At 40.1% G+C, this 19293-nt stretch overlaps 1 protein-coding gene across 2 annotated transcripts; it reads right to left on the bottom strand.

The window, feature by feature from the left end:
- Positions 1-747: 747 nt before the first annotated feature.
- LOC139980402 (uncharacterized) lies at positions 748-18342 on the bottom strand. 2 transcript variants are annotated; one of them, XM_071992042.1, is made up of 14 exons: positions 18155-18341; positions 16842-16962; positions 16066-16161; positions 13018-13187; positions 11941-12236; positions 10210-10260; positions 8799-8883; positions 8210-8240; positions 7631-7667; positions 6649-6699; positions 5235-5319; positions 4637-4667; positions 4053-4089; positions 748-2483 (listed from the first exon to the last, which is right to left on the bottom strand). In XM_071992042.1, the coding sequence occupies exons 2-14, from the start codon at positions 16905-16907 to the stop codon at positions 2179-2181; spliced, it is 1341 nt and encodes a 446-aa protein (XP_071848143.1). In that variant the 5' UTR covers positions 16908-16962; positions 18155-18341; the 3' UTR covers positions 748-2178. The 2 variants fall into 2 exon arrangements, with proteins under 2 accessions (XP_071848143.1, XP_071848144.1); XM_071992043.1 differs by lacking the exons at positions 4053-4089; positions 4637-4667; positions 5235-5319; positions 6649-6699 and having other exon boundaries at positions 18155-18342.
- Between the last annotated feature and the right edge of the window lie 951 nt (positions 18343-19293).

Raw genomic sequence — 19293 nt, forward strand, 5'->3', positions numbered from 1 at the left:
AATCTAGTGCTATATTTTGCAACTTGAAGTAACTTTACGTTCAAGAATTTTCGGGCCTAGGCATAGTCGGTCAGATATTTATGTTTTTCAATGAGGCAGATAAAGTTTTTGTTCGAGTATATTTTTTCAACACCAAATATAACATCTGGGGGGGGGCACTATTTTTTAAATAAGTAAATATGATAATAAACTTATTTATTTAATAACTATATAGATATGAATTTATTAGTTAATAGAAACAAACGTTATTCTAGCATATTTCGGGTCAATATATACTAATGGTCTTTACGTGCACCACATAAACAAGTAAGGGACTATTTGTGTGTATGTGTGTAATTGGTATAGGACATGAGGTTAAACTCCACACGGGTTAACCGATTGTAGATAAACATGACATAATAATATATTAAAACTAGTGTACGTGGTGCTTAGCAAGGTATCATACACTACTCAGCCAAAGAATTAACACAAAGCCTCGTACATAATAGTATAATGGTATATATGCATGTAAAACTGTGTTTTTGTGATGTCGTGTATAGTCAACAACTAGACTGAAATTACGACAAATTTTGTTGTAAGCTATAGCAGTACAAACTCGATACTGAATCAGCGTACTGTATACTTTCATTAAGTTGGGGCATAAATTAAACATTTGTACTAACATTAAATTTGTCAGGTGCGATGGTCTATTATAGGGAAATGGTAAACATACAAATAATAAACAAAAATTAAATAAAAAAGGCGGAATTATTTATTTTCGTTTCGTTTTTATTTTATTCTTGAAGTTTAGTTATTTAAATTAACTTATACAAAATTGTCCTGTTCGCGAATAACGAATTCTCCTGAACCATTTGCTTCAATTAAAGTTTATTACCAAATATTACAAACTTATCACCAAATATCACAAACTTATCACCAAATATTACAAACTTATCATTCACTGATGGTATATACCGCAGGGGCGTCGGAAGCTATTTGGAATTGGTACGGCAGATCAGAGTGTGGCCACCTATCATATTTATCGGGGAGAAGTTTGGTAAGTCAAACTATACGCTACGCGCCACCATGGTTGGCGCGTAGCGTAATGGAGAACATTTTGAAAAAAATGCCTCCCAGATTGCAGGAAATGGCACTTCCCGAGCCTGAAAACAAGACCCCTGCCATGCCAGAGTAGTCACTTTTAGCCTACTTGCTTGGTTTCATTTTGGTTCTTTATTTTTTGCCTTTTTTTTTTAGTTTTTTTTTCGCCGTGAATGGCTCCGACGCAACTGTACCAATGATGGAGTATGGAATCGTTAAAACTATAATGATATTATATTATACACTAACCCGCCCACCTGAATACGAACGTATGACGTCAATTCTTTATTTACTGATCTAGTCAACCATGCACTACTAAAACAGACGGTTCAATGTGATAAAGTATATAATACAAAGTACACGCATAAGGGATTTCCCCTGTATTTCGAAAGACCGCAAAGCAGGCATCGGCTTTACCAAACTTCAATGGGGGTCAAACTTAATAGAGCTCGGATTGAAAGGATATAAAGAATACTTTACACTGACTTAAGTCTATTTATCAAATATTGACTATATTTTCAATGCAAAAAATGAGTGACGATAAAATTTTATATGAAAGACAAAATTTAAAAAGAAATGTGATTCTTATTTAGTACTGCACAATTCTTAACTTATGAAAGACTTAGTATAAATGCATATATCAAGTCATTCCGAACTGAAAGTGACTTTCGTTAATGATAATAAAGTACGACATGAACATATATTTTCGTTTATGCCTATCTCATCGTGTAACAGATACTATTATTATTACCGTATATATTTTACTGTTTTATCTTGAATTAAAAAGTGACAATACAAACGGGCAAATCACGGTTTTGATTTGTATCTATGGCCCTTAAAGTAACATAGACTAGATAATTTGCAATGGAAATTTAAAATTATCCATTTTTTCCATTCTTCACTGATTGATTTAGTGCTCTCGTGTGCGTCGGTACAACTACGACACATCAGTGGCAAATTAATACTGACTTCTCATGTTGGTAAACCAACGACGAGTCCCACGAAATCCTCTAATTACCAACAAACTTACAAGAAAGTAACGCTTGTATGTCGACTCGTGCAAACCTGTTTGATGGTTTCCATTCATAGCAATGATATTCAGCCATGATGGCACATCGCAGACTGATGCTTTTGACAACGTGTATTCCGATAGAGGTCATTCGCTAAGTCCTTGCGTCCGACTGTGCAAAGGCCTAACACTAGGACGCATGGTTTCTCTATAGAATATTGGTCAAGCTGTTCGAGTGTTGTAGAAATTTCACTAAACGTTGAACATTCTTCTCTGTGACGTTCTTTGAAATCTTCTAACCCAAGAGAGAGATACGTGATAAGGAGTTTCATTTGTTTCGTCTTAATGGCACCATTAATGCGAATAATCGCGGAGGCGTGCTTGAGATTGTTATCTGCAGGAGATAGAGAAAGAGGAGGAAATATGATATAACGTAAATCCAATTGAACGGCAAACAAAACCAGAACACACACACACATGCCCGAGCAACAATAACAACAACGCCATAAACGTAACATCATTATCAACAATAGCAATGCCACAATAACCGTCATGCAACAATGTCAAATACACATATGAACGAACACCAATAATAACGAAAACAAAATAACACAAATAACAACAACACCCTTACTAACAACGCCATCATATAACACAATCATCAATGTTATGAGACTGCACACATGAAACAAAAGTAACAACAGCTACCACACCCACGAATACGGTAAACCAGCGAAGGCTCCATTCGTTGGATATGTCATTTCGGGAATCAGTGGAATATCGAGATATTGTCTGACTGCTTCCGATATTTGAAGAAATAGAAGGACTTTACAACGAAAAACGAGGGAACTCTGTGTTATTACGTAGTCATCAATATGGTCATTCGACAATGAGAACACACCACTATTAATATCAGTTGACACCCCACTTGCTCCCGTAATCTTTACCATCTTGACGTAATTTTAAGTATTTCAGAGGGCTCTTGTAGCTTTTGAGGGCTATACATAGTTGCCCTTATGTCTGGATTCATTACTTCTACTGTTTACTCATTTTCCTTTAGTACATGTATCACAATCGCAGTTCGACTACTAATCGATATTAATTCCCCTGATAGATACCGTCGACTACATGTTCTTGCTAATTTTTATTACGTCTTCCAAATTACAGTGCCCCAAGATTTCATGCCGCCTGTGGACAGAATGCACATGTAGGAAAGCCTGTTTCTATTATCATCCTTATAATCTTCATTTACAGTGTTGATATGCATTGTTCAAGTAGTTTAGCCTAATAGTAATACGGAGTGGGTTTTTTTTTGGACGTTTCTAGGTACTGTGACAGCGTTCTCTGCCATAATTACACAGTCAGTAACACCTCCCCCTGGACATTTCTTGAGTAAGGTTAATTCGTATTCATTTTCGTCCCTGCTAAAGTGAAGTCTTTCGCTTCACTACCTACCCCCCCCCCCCCACCTGGACCCTTAACCTGTTGGATCTTTCCTTCGGGATGGAATATCGGTAGATTTTATCTGATTGCTTCCGATTTTGAAGAAAAAAAAATGATAACACGTAACAACGAACACTATTGACATGTGACAAAGAGAGCACTGAACTAGTAACAGTGAACATCGTTATGACACAACCTTCAATAATATGAAACTACACACATGAACCAAAAGCACCAACATCATTAAAAAAAAAACGCCGTAAAGATAATACAATCTTCAAAAACATGATAAAACACAAATGAACAAACAGCAATGACAAGACACACCATTAACATTATCAGTCACAACGCCATACTGACACAATCATCAATAATATGAAAAACACATGAACCAACATCAATGCCACCAAGAGCAACACCACTAACACCAGCATCAGTAACATGATAATGCTCAATCTAAGGACATTCCATGGACCCCAGTCGAGGGCCCGATTTCTAAGAGAGATCCTAATTAACCTACCCTGTCCTCCTTCGGTCAACGGTGGGTTACCACATTCCTAGAAAGGAAAACAGAGTAAAGTAATGATTATTCAAGCGCACAGAACAGGCATAATTTAATAGCATAACATTCACCAACTTCGAGTAATGTTTGCTGTTGTCTTTTTGGCCATTCCTTAGGGACAAACCATTACATTGGTTCCTCCCAGGTTCCTCCCTATCAGATATGTTGACAGTGTTCTAGGCAGCCCTTTCAATGAATTGGTCATAATGTTACTAGTATGTAGAAAGGAAGCATATCCCTAACACTGACAAACCGAATATTTGGTTCTTTACCAAATATATAATGCTAATATTTTAAACCAGTTTTACTCTGAGTCCGATACAGGGGAAGGTGTACAGTGCGAGGTGTAGAATTGGAAAGTGTTTATAGGTGATGTGTACTTATCAAAGACGATGCACCCTCCCCCTCCCCGAGGGTATGCATGTACCTTCCCCACAAGGGTTGCTAAACAACCCCTTTTAAACTTTAAACATTCTCGTGAATACTTTCCAAATGTTATTTATGATGAATCTCTTTGTAGGACAATGAGAAAAATTACTTACGTTCCCGGGGTTCTGAAAATGATCGTCACCGCTGTAACGGAAAAGAAGGGGAATAAACAGTAGGTGGCCAGCGTTTAAAACTTTCTTCAATGGACATTTCTACTCATTGTTGCGGAGGGTGCGGGCGGAGGGGGGCAGATACTGTGAACGGTACGGGGTTGTAGTTTGAACCAAATGTCCCAAGAATACCAGTAAAATTAGTGTCCCACAACCCTATAAATTAAGGTTTCAACACGAAATGGGCCCATTCCTTTCCCACTCCTCGTCCAAAACTTATGGGAAGGGGAGGGGGAGGGGGCACGTCCACTCATTTACCCTCAAAATATATTCGACTGTAAATGAGGCTCTAGGTTTGGGTATTGCTCATGCATTCAGGCATTTATTATTCCGAAGTTTGTTCTATTTTATGTAAGCGTCCACTTCGTGCCCATAATTTTTTTTTTTTATAAAGGTTGCTTGTTCCTATATGTTGTATTCTTGGGGAAAGGCGGGGTGGGAGGGGGGTGGGTGGAGGGTGTATCACACAAAGTATTGGTAACTCATATAACATAATATGCATATACCGGTACCCTTTATAGACTAGGAATAAAACCCTTACCTTACGAATGACCTCACACTGTTGGTACTTGTTGTGTCTAGCAAGGCAGAACTAGTGTCACTTGTGCCGGTACTTCCCATATTATCTGCAAAATTGGAAAAAAAGTAACACAAAATCATATGCAGCCGCCCATGGTCGGTGGTTAGAAGAGCATGTTGTCAATATCCTCTGATATCAAGATCGGAAGAGAGTCATGCATTTAGGATTTATAATTTATTGCAAGACACTATATCACAATCTGACAGATAGATAAATCCAAGAACACGCCATCTAAGTATGTTGTATTTATATGGACATTCCTCCTCCTCCCCTCCCCACCCCCCCATCTTCACAACCCCAGGCACCAGATCTTCCTTCCATCATGGTCCGGCATACAACAAATTCTATGTATTTTAAGGAGAGTGAGCAGATATCAATCAGCACTTCATTGGAAATACAGGCCGTCGGGAGGATGGGTTGATTTTCATACATACCTTTATACTATAATACAAATCATAACGAAAGCCAACTTTGTACAATATGCATTTCACGAGAACAGACAACTTATCCAGTTGGAAATATTGCTTATATAACTTGTACTTTCAGGTCTCTCTGCAAAAAACACTGGTGCTTACTTTCTAACAGGTTCCGACCTGTTCATACTGTCAATACTAGTGCTTTGAAACATGACATGAACATACAGTTTAGAGTGGCACTAGCAACACTATAGCAAAATGTTCCCATCTGGACGCACAACCATGCACGAATGTAGTGAACAAATGAACAGCTAACCTCTAATTACCACTACCACCCCCACTCCCCATTCCCACCCACCCCATCCCGCCTCCCGACTCCAATGTATAACAGGAGTCATATCGTGTCATTACAGACACGACCGAGCTTAAAAGGTTTCCTCCATTCTAAGATGTACATGGGTGTGTCCACTTTATATACATCAAAGTGAATGCACAGAAATCCCCACCTTTATATTACCAGGAATGTGCCAACGCTGGGCGGCACTGGGCGGCCCCGCCCAGCACTAAATATTACTAAAAATTGTCTTAAAAATCGTGAATCCCGCCCAGCACTATTTACATCTAAAATCCCGACATTCCTAACCATATATTCACAAAAACTATAAAAAAAAAAAGTAAATTGTTAGCAAAACTAGTACTTGTGTATGTGCTTAAAATGCTACACAAGTGCCAGCATTTTGGCATCTGAGCACCTTCAAAAATCGAAAATTTTCTCAAAGGGGAGGGGGCCGCCCCTCCCCCCTTAGACCCCTCCCCCATGACGGCGATCAATATACCCAGCACTCAGGACATCCTGGGCACATTCTTGTATAACTGTGTCCAATGTATGGTTTATCATTCTATACGCGATAGACAATAAATGGCTACGCTGGTTAACAACAGTTACGTAATTGACTTACGTAGTTCAATATCATTTGTTGATGGATCCATTTGATCGGTTCTGCCATTCCCTGCAGGGTAAAAATGTATATGAACAAGTATCAATGCGCTGAAATGGTTACTTTTAAATACCTGTGTGAAAGTTAATAGGTTTAATGAAAGGTGTATGTATGTATGTATGTATGTATATGTGATCTTCCCGCAAGCAGGAACTCGCGAAAGAAGCCATGAAGGCTTGTAGACTCGCAAGCTGACCGAAGCCAATCTCTCGGCACACATCCATTTAACGTCCAGTGTTGACATGCATTGTTCAAGTAGTTTAGCCTAATAGTAATACGGAGTGTTGTTTTTTGACGTTTCTAGGAACTGTGACAGCTTTCTCTGCCATAACTACATCGTCAGTAACACCTTCCCATTGACATTTCTTGAGTAAGGTTAATTCGTATTCATTTTCGTCCCTGCTAAAGTGAAGTCTTTCGCTTCACTACCTAACCCCCCCCCCCCCCCCCACCTGGACCCTTAACCTGTTGGATCTTTCATTCGGGATGGAATATCGGTAGATTTTATCTGATTGCTTCCGATTTTGAAGAAAAAAATGATAACACGTAACAACGAACACTATTGACATGTGACAAAGAGAGCACTGAACTAGTAACAGTGAACATCGTTATGACATAACCTCAATAATATGAAACTACACACATGAACCAAAAGCACCAACATCATTAAAAGAAAAAACGCCGTAAAGATAATACAATCTTCAAAAACATGATAAACACAAATGAACAAACAGCAATGACAAAACACACCATTAACATTATCAGTCACAACGCCATACTGACACAATCATCAATAATATGAAAAACACATGCACCAACATCAATGCCACCAAGAGCAACACCACTAACACCAGCTGCAGTAACATGATAATGCTCAATCTAAGGACATTCCATGGACCCCAGTCGAGGGCCCGATTTCTAAGAGAGATCCTAATTAACCTACCCTGTCCTCCTTCGGCCAACGGTGGGTTACCACATTCCTAGAAAGGAAAACAGAGTAAAGTAATGATTATTCAAGCGCACAGAACAGGCATAATTTAATAACATAACATTCACCAACTTCGAGTAATGTTTGCTGTTGTCTTTTTGGCCGTTCCTTAGGGTCGAGCCATTACATTGGTTCCTTCCAGGCTCCTCCCTATCAGATATATTGACAGTGTTCTAGACAGCCCTTTCAATGAATTGGTCATAATGTTACTAGTATGTAGAAAGGAAGCATATCCCTAACACTGACAAACCGAATATTCGGTTCTTTACCAAATATATAATGTTAATATTTTAAACCAGTTTTACTCTGAGTCGATACAGGGGAAGGTGTACAGTGCGAGGTGTAGAATTGGAAAGTGTTTAAAGGTGATTTCTACTTATCAAAGACGATGCACCCCCCTCCCCAGGGTATGCATGTACCTTCCCCACAAGGGTTGCTAAACAACCCCTTTTAAACTTTAAACATTCTCGTGAATACTTTCCAAATGTTATTTATGATGAATCTCTTTGTAGGACAATGAGAAAAATTACTTACGTTCCCGGGGTTCTGTAAATGATCGTCACCACTGTAACGGAAAAGAAGAGGAAAAAACAGTAGGTGGCCATCGTTTAAAACTTTCTTCAATGGACGGTCATTTCTACTCATTGTTGCGGAGGGTGCGGGGGGCAGGTAGTACGGACGGTACGGGGTTGTGGTTTGAACCAAATGTCCCAAAATACCAGTAAAATTAGTGTCCCACAACCCTATAAATTAAGGTTTTAAAACGAAATGGGCCCATTCCTTTCCCACTCCTCGTCCAAAACTTATGGGAAGGGGAGGGGGAGGGGGCACGTCCACTCATTTACCCTCAAAATATATTCGACTGTTAATGAGTCTCTAGGTTTGAGTATTGCTCATGCATTCAGGCATTTATTATTCCGAAGTTTTTTCTATCGTATGTAAGCGTTCTCTTCGTGCCCATAATTTTTATTATAAAGGTTGCTTGTTCCTTTATGTTGTATTCTTGGGGAAAGGCGGGGTGGGAGGGGGTGGGTGGAGGGTGTATCACACAAAGTATTGGTAACTCATATAACATAATATGCATATACCGGTACTCTTTATAGACTAGGAATAAAACCCTTACCTTACGAATGACCTCACACTGTTGGTACTTGTTGTGTCTAGCAAGGCAGAACTAGTGTCACTTGTGCCGGGAATTCCTATAGTATCTGCAAAATTGGAAAAAAGTAACACAAAATCATATGCAGCCGCGCATGGTCGGTGGTTAGAAGAGCATGTTGTCAATATCCTCTGATATCAAGATCGGAAGAGAGTCATGCATTTAGGATTTATAATTTATTGCAAGACACTATATCACAATCTGACAGATAGATAAATCCGAGAACACGCCATCTAAGTATGTTGTATTTATATGGACATTCCTCCTCCTCCCCTCCCCACCCCCCCCCCCCCATCTTCACAACCCCAGGCACCAGATCTTCCTTCCATCATGGTCCGGCATACAACAAATTCTATGTATTTTCAGGAGAGTGAGCAGAAGTCAATCAGCACTTCACTGGAAATGCAGGCCGTGGAGGATGGGTTGATTTTCATACATACCTATATACTATAATACAAATCATAACGAAAACAAAGTTTGTATTATATGCATTTCACGAGAACAGACAACTTATCCAGTTGGAAATATTGCTTATATAACTTGTACTTTCAGGTCTCTCTGCATAGCACTGGTGCTTACTTTCTAACGGGTTCCGACCTGTTCATACTGTCAATACTAGTGATTTGAAACATGACATGAACATACAGTTTAGAGTGGCATTAGCAACAATAGAAAAAGGTTCCCATCTGGACGCACAACCATGCACGAATGTAGTGAACAAATGAACAGCTAACCTCTAATTACCACTACCACCCCCACTCCCCATTCCCACCCACCCCATCCCGCCTCCCGACTCCAATGTATAACAGGAGTCATATCGTGTCATTACAGACACGACCGAGCTTAAAAGGTTTCCTCCATTCTAAGATGTACATGGGTGTGTCCACTTTATATACATCAAAGTGAATGCACAGAAATCCCCACCTTTATATTACCACGGATGTGCCAACGCTGGGCGGCACTGGGCGGCCCCGCCCAGCACTAAAAATTACTAAAAATTGTCTTAAAAATCGTGAATCCCGCCCAGCACTATTTACATCTAAAATCCCGACATTCCTAACAATATATTCACATAAATTTAAAAAAAAAAGTAAATTGTTAGCAAAACTAGTACTTGTGTATGTGCTTAAAATGCTACACAAGTGCCAGCATTTTGGCATCTGAGCACCTTCAAAAATCGAAAATTTTCTCAAAGGGGAGGGGGCCGCCCCTCCCCCCTTAGACCCCTCCCCCATGACGGCGATCAATATACTCAGCACTCAGGAAATCCTGGGCACATCCCTGTATAACTGTGTCCAATGTATGGTTTATCATTCTATACGCGATAGACAATAAATGGCTACGCTGGTTAACAACAGTTACGTAATTGACTTACGTAGTTCAATATCATTTGTTGATGGATCCCTTTGATCGGTTCTGCCATTCCCTGCAGGGTAAAAATGTATATGAACAAGTATCAATGCGCTGAAATGGTTACTTTTAAATACCTGTGTGAAAGTTAATAGGTTTAATGAAAGGTGTAGAGGTCCAGATGATACATGACAGGGGTCCGAGTCAATTTAGGGGCCAGGGACAATTTGCAAAATGGGAAATGTATTCACAATTTCCTAATATATTTAAGGACAAAATGAGGAATGCAAAAAAAAGGGGGGGTTAGGGGGTTACGTGCGATAGTGGTTTTGGTTATAACGGCATAAATGTTCATAATTGTGGGCGGTTGCAATGAAACGAGTGGTAACAGGAGATGCAAACACGAAGCTCGCCCCAGAAAAATCCGTTAGGGCTATCAGCCCCTCCCCCATCGGCAGACAGCATCTTAGACTAATCCCCTGGACGACTTAACATCTCCCTTCCCAAGCAGTACAACAAGTGTGATGCGTCCCTGGTGATATGTAACGATACACTGTTTGGGGAATACTTGCAATGTTGGCATAATTATTTACTGTTTGCAGTGACGGGTGTGATGCATGATTGTGATAGTGATGGTTGTGAAGCAGTAACTGTCCGAGTGGTGACTGTGATGTAATCTTTCTTGGTTTTGGTGGTGGTAACAGTGAACCGAGTGCGACGGTAACAGTTGTAAGTGTTGAAAGTGTGGTGTGTGAGGTTGTCCAAAGTGTGGTGTTGAGGTTGTTGAAAGTGTGGTGGGTGAGGTTCATCTTGGTTCTGGTGGAGGTTGTGATGAAACGAGTGTGTTGGTGATGGTGGTGATGATATGAGTGTATTGGTAGTGGTGATTTTGATAATGTGAGTGTGGGAAGATGGTTGTGCAAATGTTTCTTGGTTGTGGTGATTGATAGGATGATATGATTGTGGTGTTGATGGTTGTGGTGATATAAGTGTGTTGGTATAGTGGCGATGTTGATGTTAGCATGCATGGGTGATGGTTGTACATGTGTTTGTAGGTTTTGCTGATTGTTAGGATGAGATGATTGTGGTGGTAATTGTCGTGATGACATAAGTGTGGTGGTGATGGCTGTGATGATATATATGTGGTGTTTAAGTGGGGATTGTGATGTTAGCATGGGGTGATGACTGTCAATGTGTTTCTTGGTTGTGGTGATTGTTGGGATGATATGATTGTGGTGCTCATGGTTGTGATGACATAAATGTGGTGGTGGTGATTGCGATAGTGGTGTTACTATGGGGGGATGGTCGTACATGTTTAGTGATGTATGAGTCTGACAGCCGTGATGGTGGTGGTTTTAACTTGGCCAAATCGTCTCTTAATTTTAGTGGTTACTGCTATGTATGAGTCTTATTGTGCTAGTTATGATGATATCAATGTTTCGTTCATGGGTGTGTTGCTATATGTTGAACATGTGTGGTGTTTGCTATGATGTAAGTGTGGTGACGCGGGTCGCAAATTCTGATGGTAGTTCTGATGTTATGATTTCAATGGTGATGGCTGGCTCTGTGGTGATGTGGTAGTGGTGATTATGACGTCACAAACTATCACGATTTCCCAAAACTAAAACGAAAACTACAGGTACGTATATGCACCCAATGACCTTACGACCTTGAAAACCTTGCAGATAATAAACATGTGCGTGCACTTGAGATTAAGTGGTTGTTCGGAACTTCTTATCCAAAACGTTGAACTTACTTTTGACGATGACCAGTGCCACCATGGTTCCTAGTAATGCTACCACGAGCACACTAACTATAACAATCATGACAGAAGTGGATGATATTTGCCATGGCGAATATGACATGCCCGGAGGTACTTTGTTGTTTCCATTGCCTTGATTAAAACGACGGGAGGCTTGGGTGTTATTGGACATTTCAGATGGAGAGGATTCTTGAAGGGTAGGAGTATTTGATGGCGTCACCGTTGGTGTAGTGGTGGGACAGTCAGTGGTACATGGCTGACACATTCCTAAATTCATGTTAAAAGTGAACCTAAATTGGAGATGAGAACGAAAATGAAATATGTTTTTAATTTTTTAATTTTTTTTATATAAAGAACGGGTGAAACACTGGTAGTGGGGGAGGCTTTTAAGAGGCCAAATGGTGGATTCTGATGCATATTTTAGACCACAAATGAAGCGTTTCAGAGTGGGCAAATGAAGCCCTCAATATGATCCCAATGGACAGCATACATGGTTGGTTGACTTAAAAAATCTGTGCTAACAATTACGTTCACATATCTGTGTAGTTGTTTCCAACCACCACCCCTATTACCCCGTACCAACCCCCCCCCCCCACCGCTGATCCTCGACAGGGTTCTCGCCTGCTGCTGAGTAATATTACTTAAAACAGTAAGTTGAGACGATACAGCCAGTTTATAATTAACTATTTTGATAAGATATGCAAATTACAAGTATGATAATGGATATAATTCATAAATTCAGTTTGTTTGCCAGGAATGTGCATCACAGTTCTCTCTCGATTTGACTCAAATTATTCTAACTTGATTTTACGAAGACATTGTTAGTGTTTCTACTTTGTTCACGATTTGATTTATTCATGAATGTAACTTTTCATTCTTAAACAACAAGCCTTATCTGGTGTAATTTACAATTTCGCAAATTCAAAACACGAATATACCAAGTACGGTACCGTAGGCCTTAGTAAGTGGGGAGTATACTTAGTATTCTCAAAAGAATAATTTAGTTGGCAAACAGTCCAGTTTTTTATCGGGCAAATTGAAATGGTCCATGAAAATGCGTTGGTTACTCACTTCGGCAAGCAGTCTCCACACTCTGTATCTTGTTTTGCTGAACATTCTTGTATAACGTGCCTATCTTTACAGTAGCTGCATGTACTACAATACATGTCGTTGCCACTTTGGAATGTTCCTGGTTCACACGGTTGACAAACACCGCCCTCACCATCTCCCCAACCACAGTCCTGGAAGACAAAAGATTTAGAAAAAAAAGAAAAACAAATTTTAGTTGAGTTTGACAAATTGAAATATTCGAGTAGATGATGAGAAATCTTAATTTTCTTTCCTTCAATATTCCTTATTCGTATGTTTGCATATATTTGATGTTAACTAGTATGAAAAGTTACCGGTTGATTGACGACATTTGAAAATATATAATCAAATTAATTAATTGCTCGTTCAGGAAACCCTCGCTTGGTGGAAAATATATAGACTGCCTTAGTTTGAGCAATTGTTATCGTGTAACGTTATGTGGTGTCCAATGTAACTACAACCCAATTCCCCACAAGCGGTTTTGATTAAATTTAACAGAGCCTTCAAGAAATGTTTTTCTCTCCTCTCCTTGCGTTCCCTTGAAGTCAAGGGCGTAGGAACCGGGGGGCTGGGGGCGCCAGCCCCCCAGTGAAAAATGTGGAGGGGCGGAAATATCATTCCGCCCCCCCCCTCTTCGCAAGTCAGGAAACCCCTTTTTCATTTCCAAATGAGAAAAAAATCTCATTTGGAGCACCAAATTGCATCTAAGGCCTGGTGAAAATACAAAATTAAGTTTACAAAATGGAGTGGGTTTTGAAGTGTACTATATTGCACCAAATTGCATCTGAGGCTACCTGGAAATGTAAAAAATTCCAAAGGGGAGGGGGACACCCCCTCCCCTTAGACCCCTCCCCCAGGCCCGCCATCAGTCTTCAGCCCCCCCACTCAAAAATTCACCACCGCCCCCTCCCCAACCCCCTACTACTTGACAAAACTGTTTACTTCATATTATTGTAAGTGGTCTCGTTCCAACCTATGGATAGGTTCTTACGACGGAAAAGTTCAAGGTCATCACAGTGACGTCATTCACTGACATGGGTGCTGCTCAAGATCGTTGCAGTGTTTCAAAATTCCTAAATTCGCATCAATTACGTCGGAGAAGAATAAACGATGTTTTTATTCTCCCTTTTCATACCTTCCCTGTGTGCTATTTGAAAACTATGACATATAAACTAAACGATGTATGAAAAGGAGAGATTTTTTATATATAGGGTGTTCCGAAAGTTCTCTCTCTATTTAAAAAAAAAGAAAAGATTTTTAAAGATACTCTAAACACCATGCATACGGTAATTGTTATTGTTTTATATAGGCTACATATATATTTATAGATGTAGTAGAGTCAGTTTCCTTATTTGTTTTCCCTTTCTTCCGCTATTACATAGCAAGTTCCCACTCCTTTTCCAAGCCACTGTTTTTTCCCTTAGGCGCCATATTGTTATGCGTTGAGGTTTGTTTACCTATTCAATTCACCAAGTGTGCGTTGTGTGTCCGTACAAGAAAAGTTAATAACTCACTGAGTTCGTTACAGTGTGTGTTCCGTAGGCAATTCGTACGAGTATCACAGATGGTTTGAAATTGAGGGGGCTATTGTAGTACGGCTGAGATGCTGAAGGGAAGATGGGCGCTAGAGCGGAACGAACTTTCGGAATACCCTATATCAGTACCGTTCATCTTCAATGCTTACAAAGCATGCTCACTGCCATAAAGAAATACATCTATACAATTTGCTTACAAAACAAAACTCTGTCCGCCCAAACCCTTAAACAATGCGATTGCATACCGCAGCACTGCTGAACTACTGAATAAGAATTGGCATGATGTAATCCAAAGCAAAAATAGTTCATTACGGAATAGACAAATATTTCCACGTAGATTCCTTAGACTAACAATTATTCCATTACAAGTGAATAGCTCACATGACTAGGTTAAGTCGATTATAATATCACCAACTAACACACACCCCACAGCTAAAGTGAAAGAGTCCACGGTTGGAATTGGGTATACATATCCGTTGATGTGAAACAAAATCCTATTTTTTGGGTCAGGTTTTTCGATAGCTTCGACGATATGAGAGTAGAGGTTACCGATGGAGGGGAACTTAGTGTTTCTAGAGTGGTGGTTGGATGGTTGGATTGTTGGGGGTTGGGGTTGGATGGTTGGGGGTTGGGGGTTGGGGGTTGGATGGTTGGGGGTTGGGGGTTGGGGGGTTGGGGAGGAGATGATTAATATATAGGGGATGGCGGTAGTGGTATCGAGGTTGGATGTTAAGAACCACGACATTGTCCACTAGTTCTAAAGAAACCAAAATATCAAAGTTCTATAACTATATTGGAAACCATTTACGTGTTCCAGTGACCACGGACCAGCTAGGGTGTCTCAGAAGCGGGGTTAGGAGAGATACAAACACTGGATAGATAGATACCCAAGTAGCGCTGCATACAGTAGTACATCGAGAAGACAAGTATAAGGAATGCCCGCGAGCAAAGCATGCTCATTTTACCAATATTGTATTCCTTGTTGTGAGTAAGGTTATATTTGTAGGTTATCTTTTGGGGCAAAATACAGTTTCATAGAAGGAGGGGTTGGGGGGGGGGGGACACCTCTCTATTCACCTATACAGTTAAACGATTTAATTAACTTATTACTTAACGGTGATTTTCTTCACGACACCACTCCTCGATGTCTGGTGGGAGGGCCTACAGCAAAAAGTGCATTAAAAGCTTCCAGCGATATAAGTATGCTAAAATCAGGAACGGGTCCATTATTCTCTAAAAGGAGGGGGAAGGGGGTGGGGGTCACCGAGGACGTTTAAGATCCGAAATGGTACACTCTGAGATTAATTAAAGCTATCAATTAGCTTTATGGTTGTGCTGATAACTACTTTTGCATTTTTGTGTGAGAATAAAAAAAGGGGGAGGGGGAACGGTTAAGGAGGGGTAGTACATTCCCACCCTTCTGGATCCGCCCCTGAAAAAGTGGATGATGAAAGTTAATGGGTTTTTTTTAACGAAGAGATAATTTGTAACTCACCAAACTCAATTCTAGTCCAGCGCGGCACTTTGGGCATTCCTGACAGGCGCTGGTCTCGTTGTCGTAGTACTGGGTCTCACCGCATTCTGCCGAACTCTGTCGACATGATACAATATACAATAGAGAAATATAGATAATACCAACAAATAGTCACATCTCTTTATTGTCGTCCTCGATGTGGTTATGCAGGAATTTGTGTGACTCATTTTGCCAGATCGGGCTCCAAATCAATAGACACAGGCTGTATGTTTAGAGGGAGGGGGAGGGGTGGGAGTGGAGTCGGTTATGGAAGGGGTGAGGACTACCAAGCAGTGGCTCGAAGAGGGTAAGTGAGGAGTGGCTTTCTATCTTGGACAAGCATAGCTGCAACTGTATGGAAGCTGTGTAACTTTTGGTGTCGGACCTTTAACATGTATAGGTTTATTATTATTATTAGCTCTCGTTTGAAAAAAAAATGGTGCACTTCATACCTAGCCTTTTCTCTTACTAGCCAATTCCCTGTCTCGTACCCCTGCCCGCCCCCTCCTTACTCTCGACCAAATTTCCCAATGGCCTGCCACTCCAAAGAACAATTTGATAGGAGTTTGCTAACAAGTCTTTAGAGTGAGAACAGATATACATCACACTTGCAGCAGCTTTGTGGAGAGGTACACGAAAGGAATAATAAATGACGCATGTATAGCGACGCCTTGTCAACCATGACTATTCATGATCCGGAAAGGCTTGTCTTTCGAACAAGAAATGTAACTTTTTTTTTCCTTCTAATTCTTACTTACCATTACACGGGAATAAAATACTCCGAAGAGTAAGATGAGCATAATGTTAATCGTCTCTTGGTCCATATTTTATTGAAGATTTGGTTTCCGATTTCTGGATGAATATTTTGATGAATTGTTTCTGTACATAAATTAAGTAGTAAAAAGTATAACAAATTAGATCTTTTCTTGTAATTGGAAATATAATTCAAGTCATTCATTTGTCGAAAGTATACCTATTACAAAAAAAAAACAAAAAAAAAACAAAAAAACGAAGGGGATATTAGTTCGTCCAGGTGTGCAGACGTTCATAGACTCAATAGGGTCGATACAAAGGTCGGGCCTGGTGACATGATGGTCCCTTGCACTCTTCATTTAACCTTAGGTATATTACGATACGAGAATACACGAGTTCTTTATCCTATACATTTTCCAGGGCCACATCTTTGCCTTTTTTCCTGGGCCCCCTATAACTGATCCTTGACCCTGGGCTGGATCTTCTTGACCCCCCCCCCATCCCGGCCCTCCTTTCCTCATGCCTGCATAGACTACCGTTGTAAGAGAAACTGGAAATATAATAGCCCTTTCAATAAAAGTCACCCAAAATAGAACCTAGGCACGAACCCCCCCCCCCCCCCTATAAAAATTTTAACCCCAGTCCGCAGTCCCCAGTCATTGAAAATGTAACTGTGTAATCATGACGATGTTACATGTAGTGACTATTACCAAATTATAAGATGTGGGGCGGTTCCGTCATCTATATAATACAGTAGCTGTTTTACAGCTGAATGTTTGGGTTTCGTTTGTATTGTTGTCGAGCGAATCAATGAAGATGACGTCACGATAGGCAATTTAGAGAACTCACATTTTTAACATTCCACGGCACAGTCCGCAGCGAACGAGAAATTGTTATTCAGAGACTAGAATAATATAGAGCCGGGCTTATTCATTGTACCTATTCATCGGCAGTTTCTCATCACTGATCCTCGACCACGCCATAAGTTCTAAAGCGACAACTTCATTAAGCGTCATGTTATGTAGACACCACACAATGAACAATGCATGGAATAATCAGATGATCCATTGTTGATTTTATATAGGCCTACCTACTATAGTTCGTCGAAATTTCGAAATTTTCATTTCAAGAGCGAAATTTTGAGGCCGTGTAATTAAATAAAAACTTTCCAAATCGTCGATACAACATGTGAGGACCACAAGATCCCCTTGGTATCCTAACCCTATAACCGTAGCCCAGGCTCACCCACGCCCCCCCCCCCCCCCCCATTTCTAGTACATATGATTGATTTGAATTGTATTTAAAAACGTAGTCTTACCTTTTCTTTTCTCTCGCGATTGACACTATATATCAGCCTGATATTATTTTACTCAGTCCTTTTTGATGATACACACAGTTTTGACCGTTTAAGTCCTTGTAGGCTCTTTCAATATTATCTGTAAGAAAGAATGGGCACAGAAATTAGAGTCACCGCAAGTACCGCATAACTAAACCAAACGAAATCAAATTCCCAACAAACTTCACGATTCTGCTGAACACATATACGGATGCTTTTGCTGGCCACTTGATATGATTTCAAGCAATGAAGTCAACATTCTTAAAATAGCTAATTACCTAATGAAAACCAAGTTCAGTACAGTATACAAGCAGTATAAGAAGGGGGGGGGGGGGAAGGGAGTAGAAGGAGCACAATTTTATGGACAAGGGGATAAATTCGTTTTTAAATCTTCTACTGCTTTTCAGGAGAATAGGCTATGTAAAGTTTGTAATGAGATAGGCAAGGGCCGGACAAGGTGGGGTTAGGGGAGGGGATGTCCACTGGCTATGCCAATGTAATACGAGCGAGTAAAAACCGGAGTGTTTGTGTAGTATTTCATCATTTAAATCAAACATACGATGAGACCGTGTAAAATTTATCCCCCCCCCCCCCAAAAAAAAGTAATATTTATTTCTTCAAAAACCATTTGTAATATTTTGTTAAAGTTGACTTAGAAAGTAACCACGGTACGTTCATTTGAGTATTCTAAACGTGAAAGATTTTTTATAATAAAGGGGAGGGATGGGGGATAGTGGAAGGATGATTTTGGAGGGAAGGGCATAAAGCTTGCAACTAACTTTGCGAGTGTCGAACGTGATAAGGATTTATCACAACAGGTTGCCAACACATCAATTGTAAAAAGGGTCGTTACAGGCATCCGTAATCAACGATTGCACAATCCAGGACGAAAATCCCCTTTTTTATTGCATAATGTCGCTTCAAAAAGCGAAACTTGACACACATGTACAACATGTACATTCGAATTAATACGCGTATATATTCGAATTAATACGCGGATATATTATACGGTGTTTGTCCCACATGGTTTGCCATAAACGTGTTACCGGCATGGTATTATGATCGTATATTATTGCGGACAAAGTTTACCGGATACCGTTTTCCATAAAGTTAGTGGTTGA

The sequence above is a fragment of the Apostichopus japonicus genome, chromosome 14, assembly GCF_037975245.1.
Source record: "Apostichopus japonicus isolate 1M-3 chromosome 14, ASM3797524v1, whole genome shotgun sequence".
Classification (NCBI taxonomy): domain Eukaryota; kingdom Metazoa; phylum Echinodermata; class Holothuroidea; order Aspidochirotida; family Stichopodidae; genus Apostichopus; species Apostichopus japonicus.

Coding starts and splice junctions, on each gene's coding strand:
- LOC139980402 (XM_071992042.1), bottom strand. CDS start 16,907: ATGGACCAAGAGACGATTAACATTATGCTCATCTTACTCTTCGGAGTA. Junction 16,162..16,841: donor TATTTTATTCCCGTGTAATG/GTAAGTAAGAAT, acceptor TCATGTCGACAG/AGTTCGGCAGAATGCGGTGA. Junction 4,090..4,636: donor ATTTTCAGAACCCCGGGAAC/GTAAGTAATTTT, acceptor TTTCCTTTCTAG/GAATGTGGTAACCCACCGTT.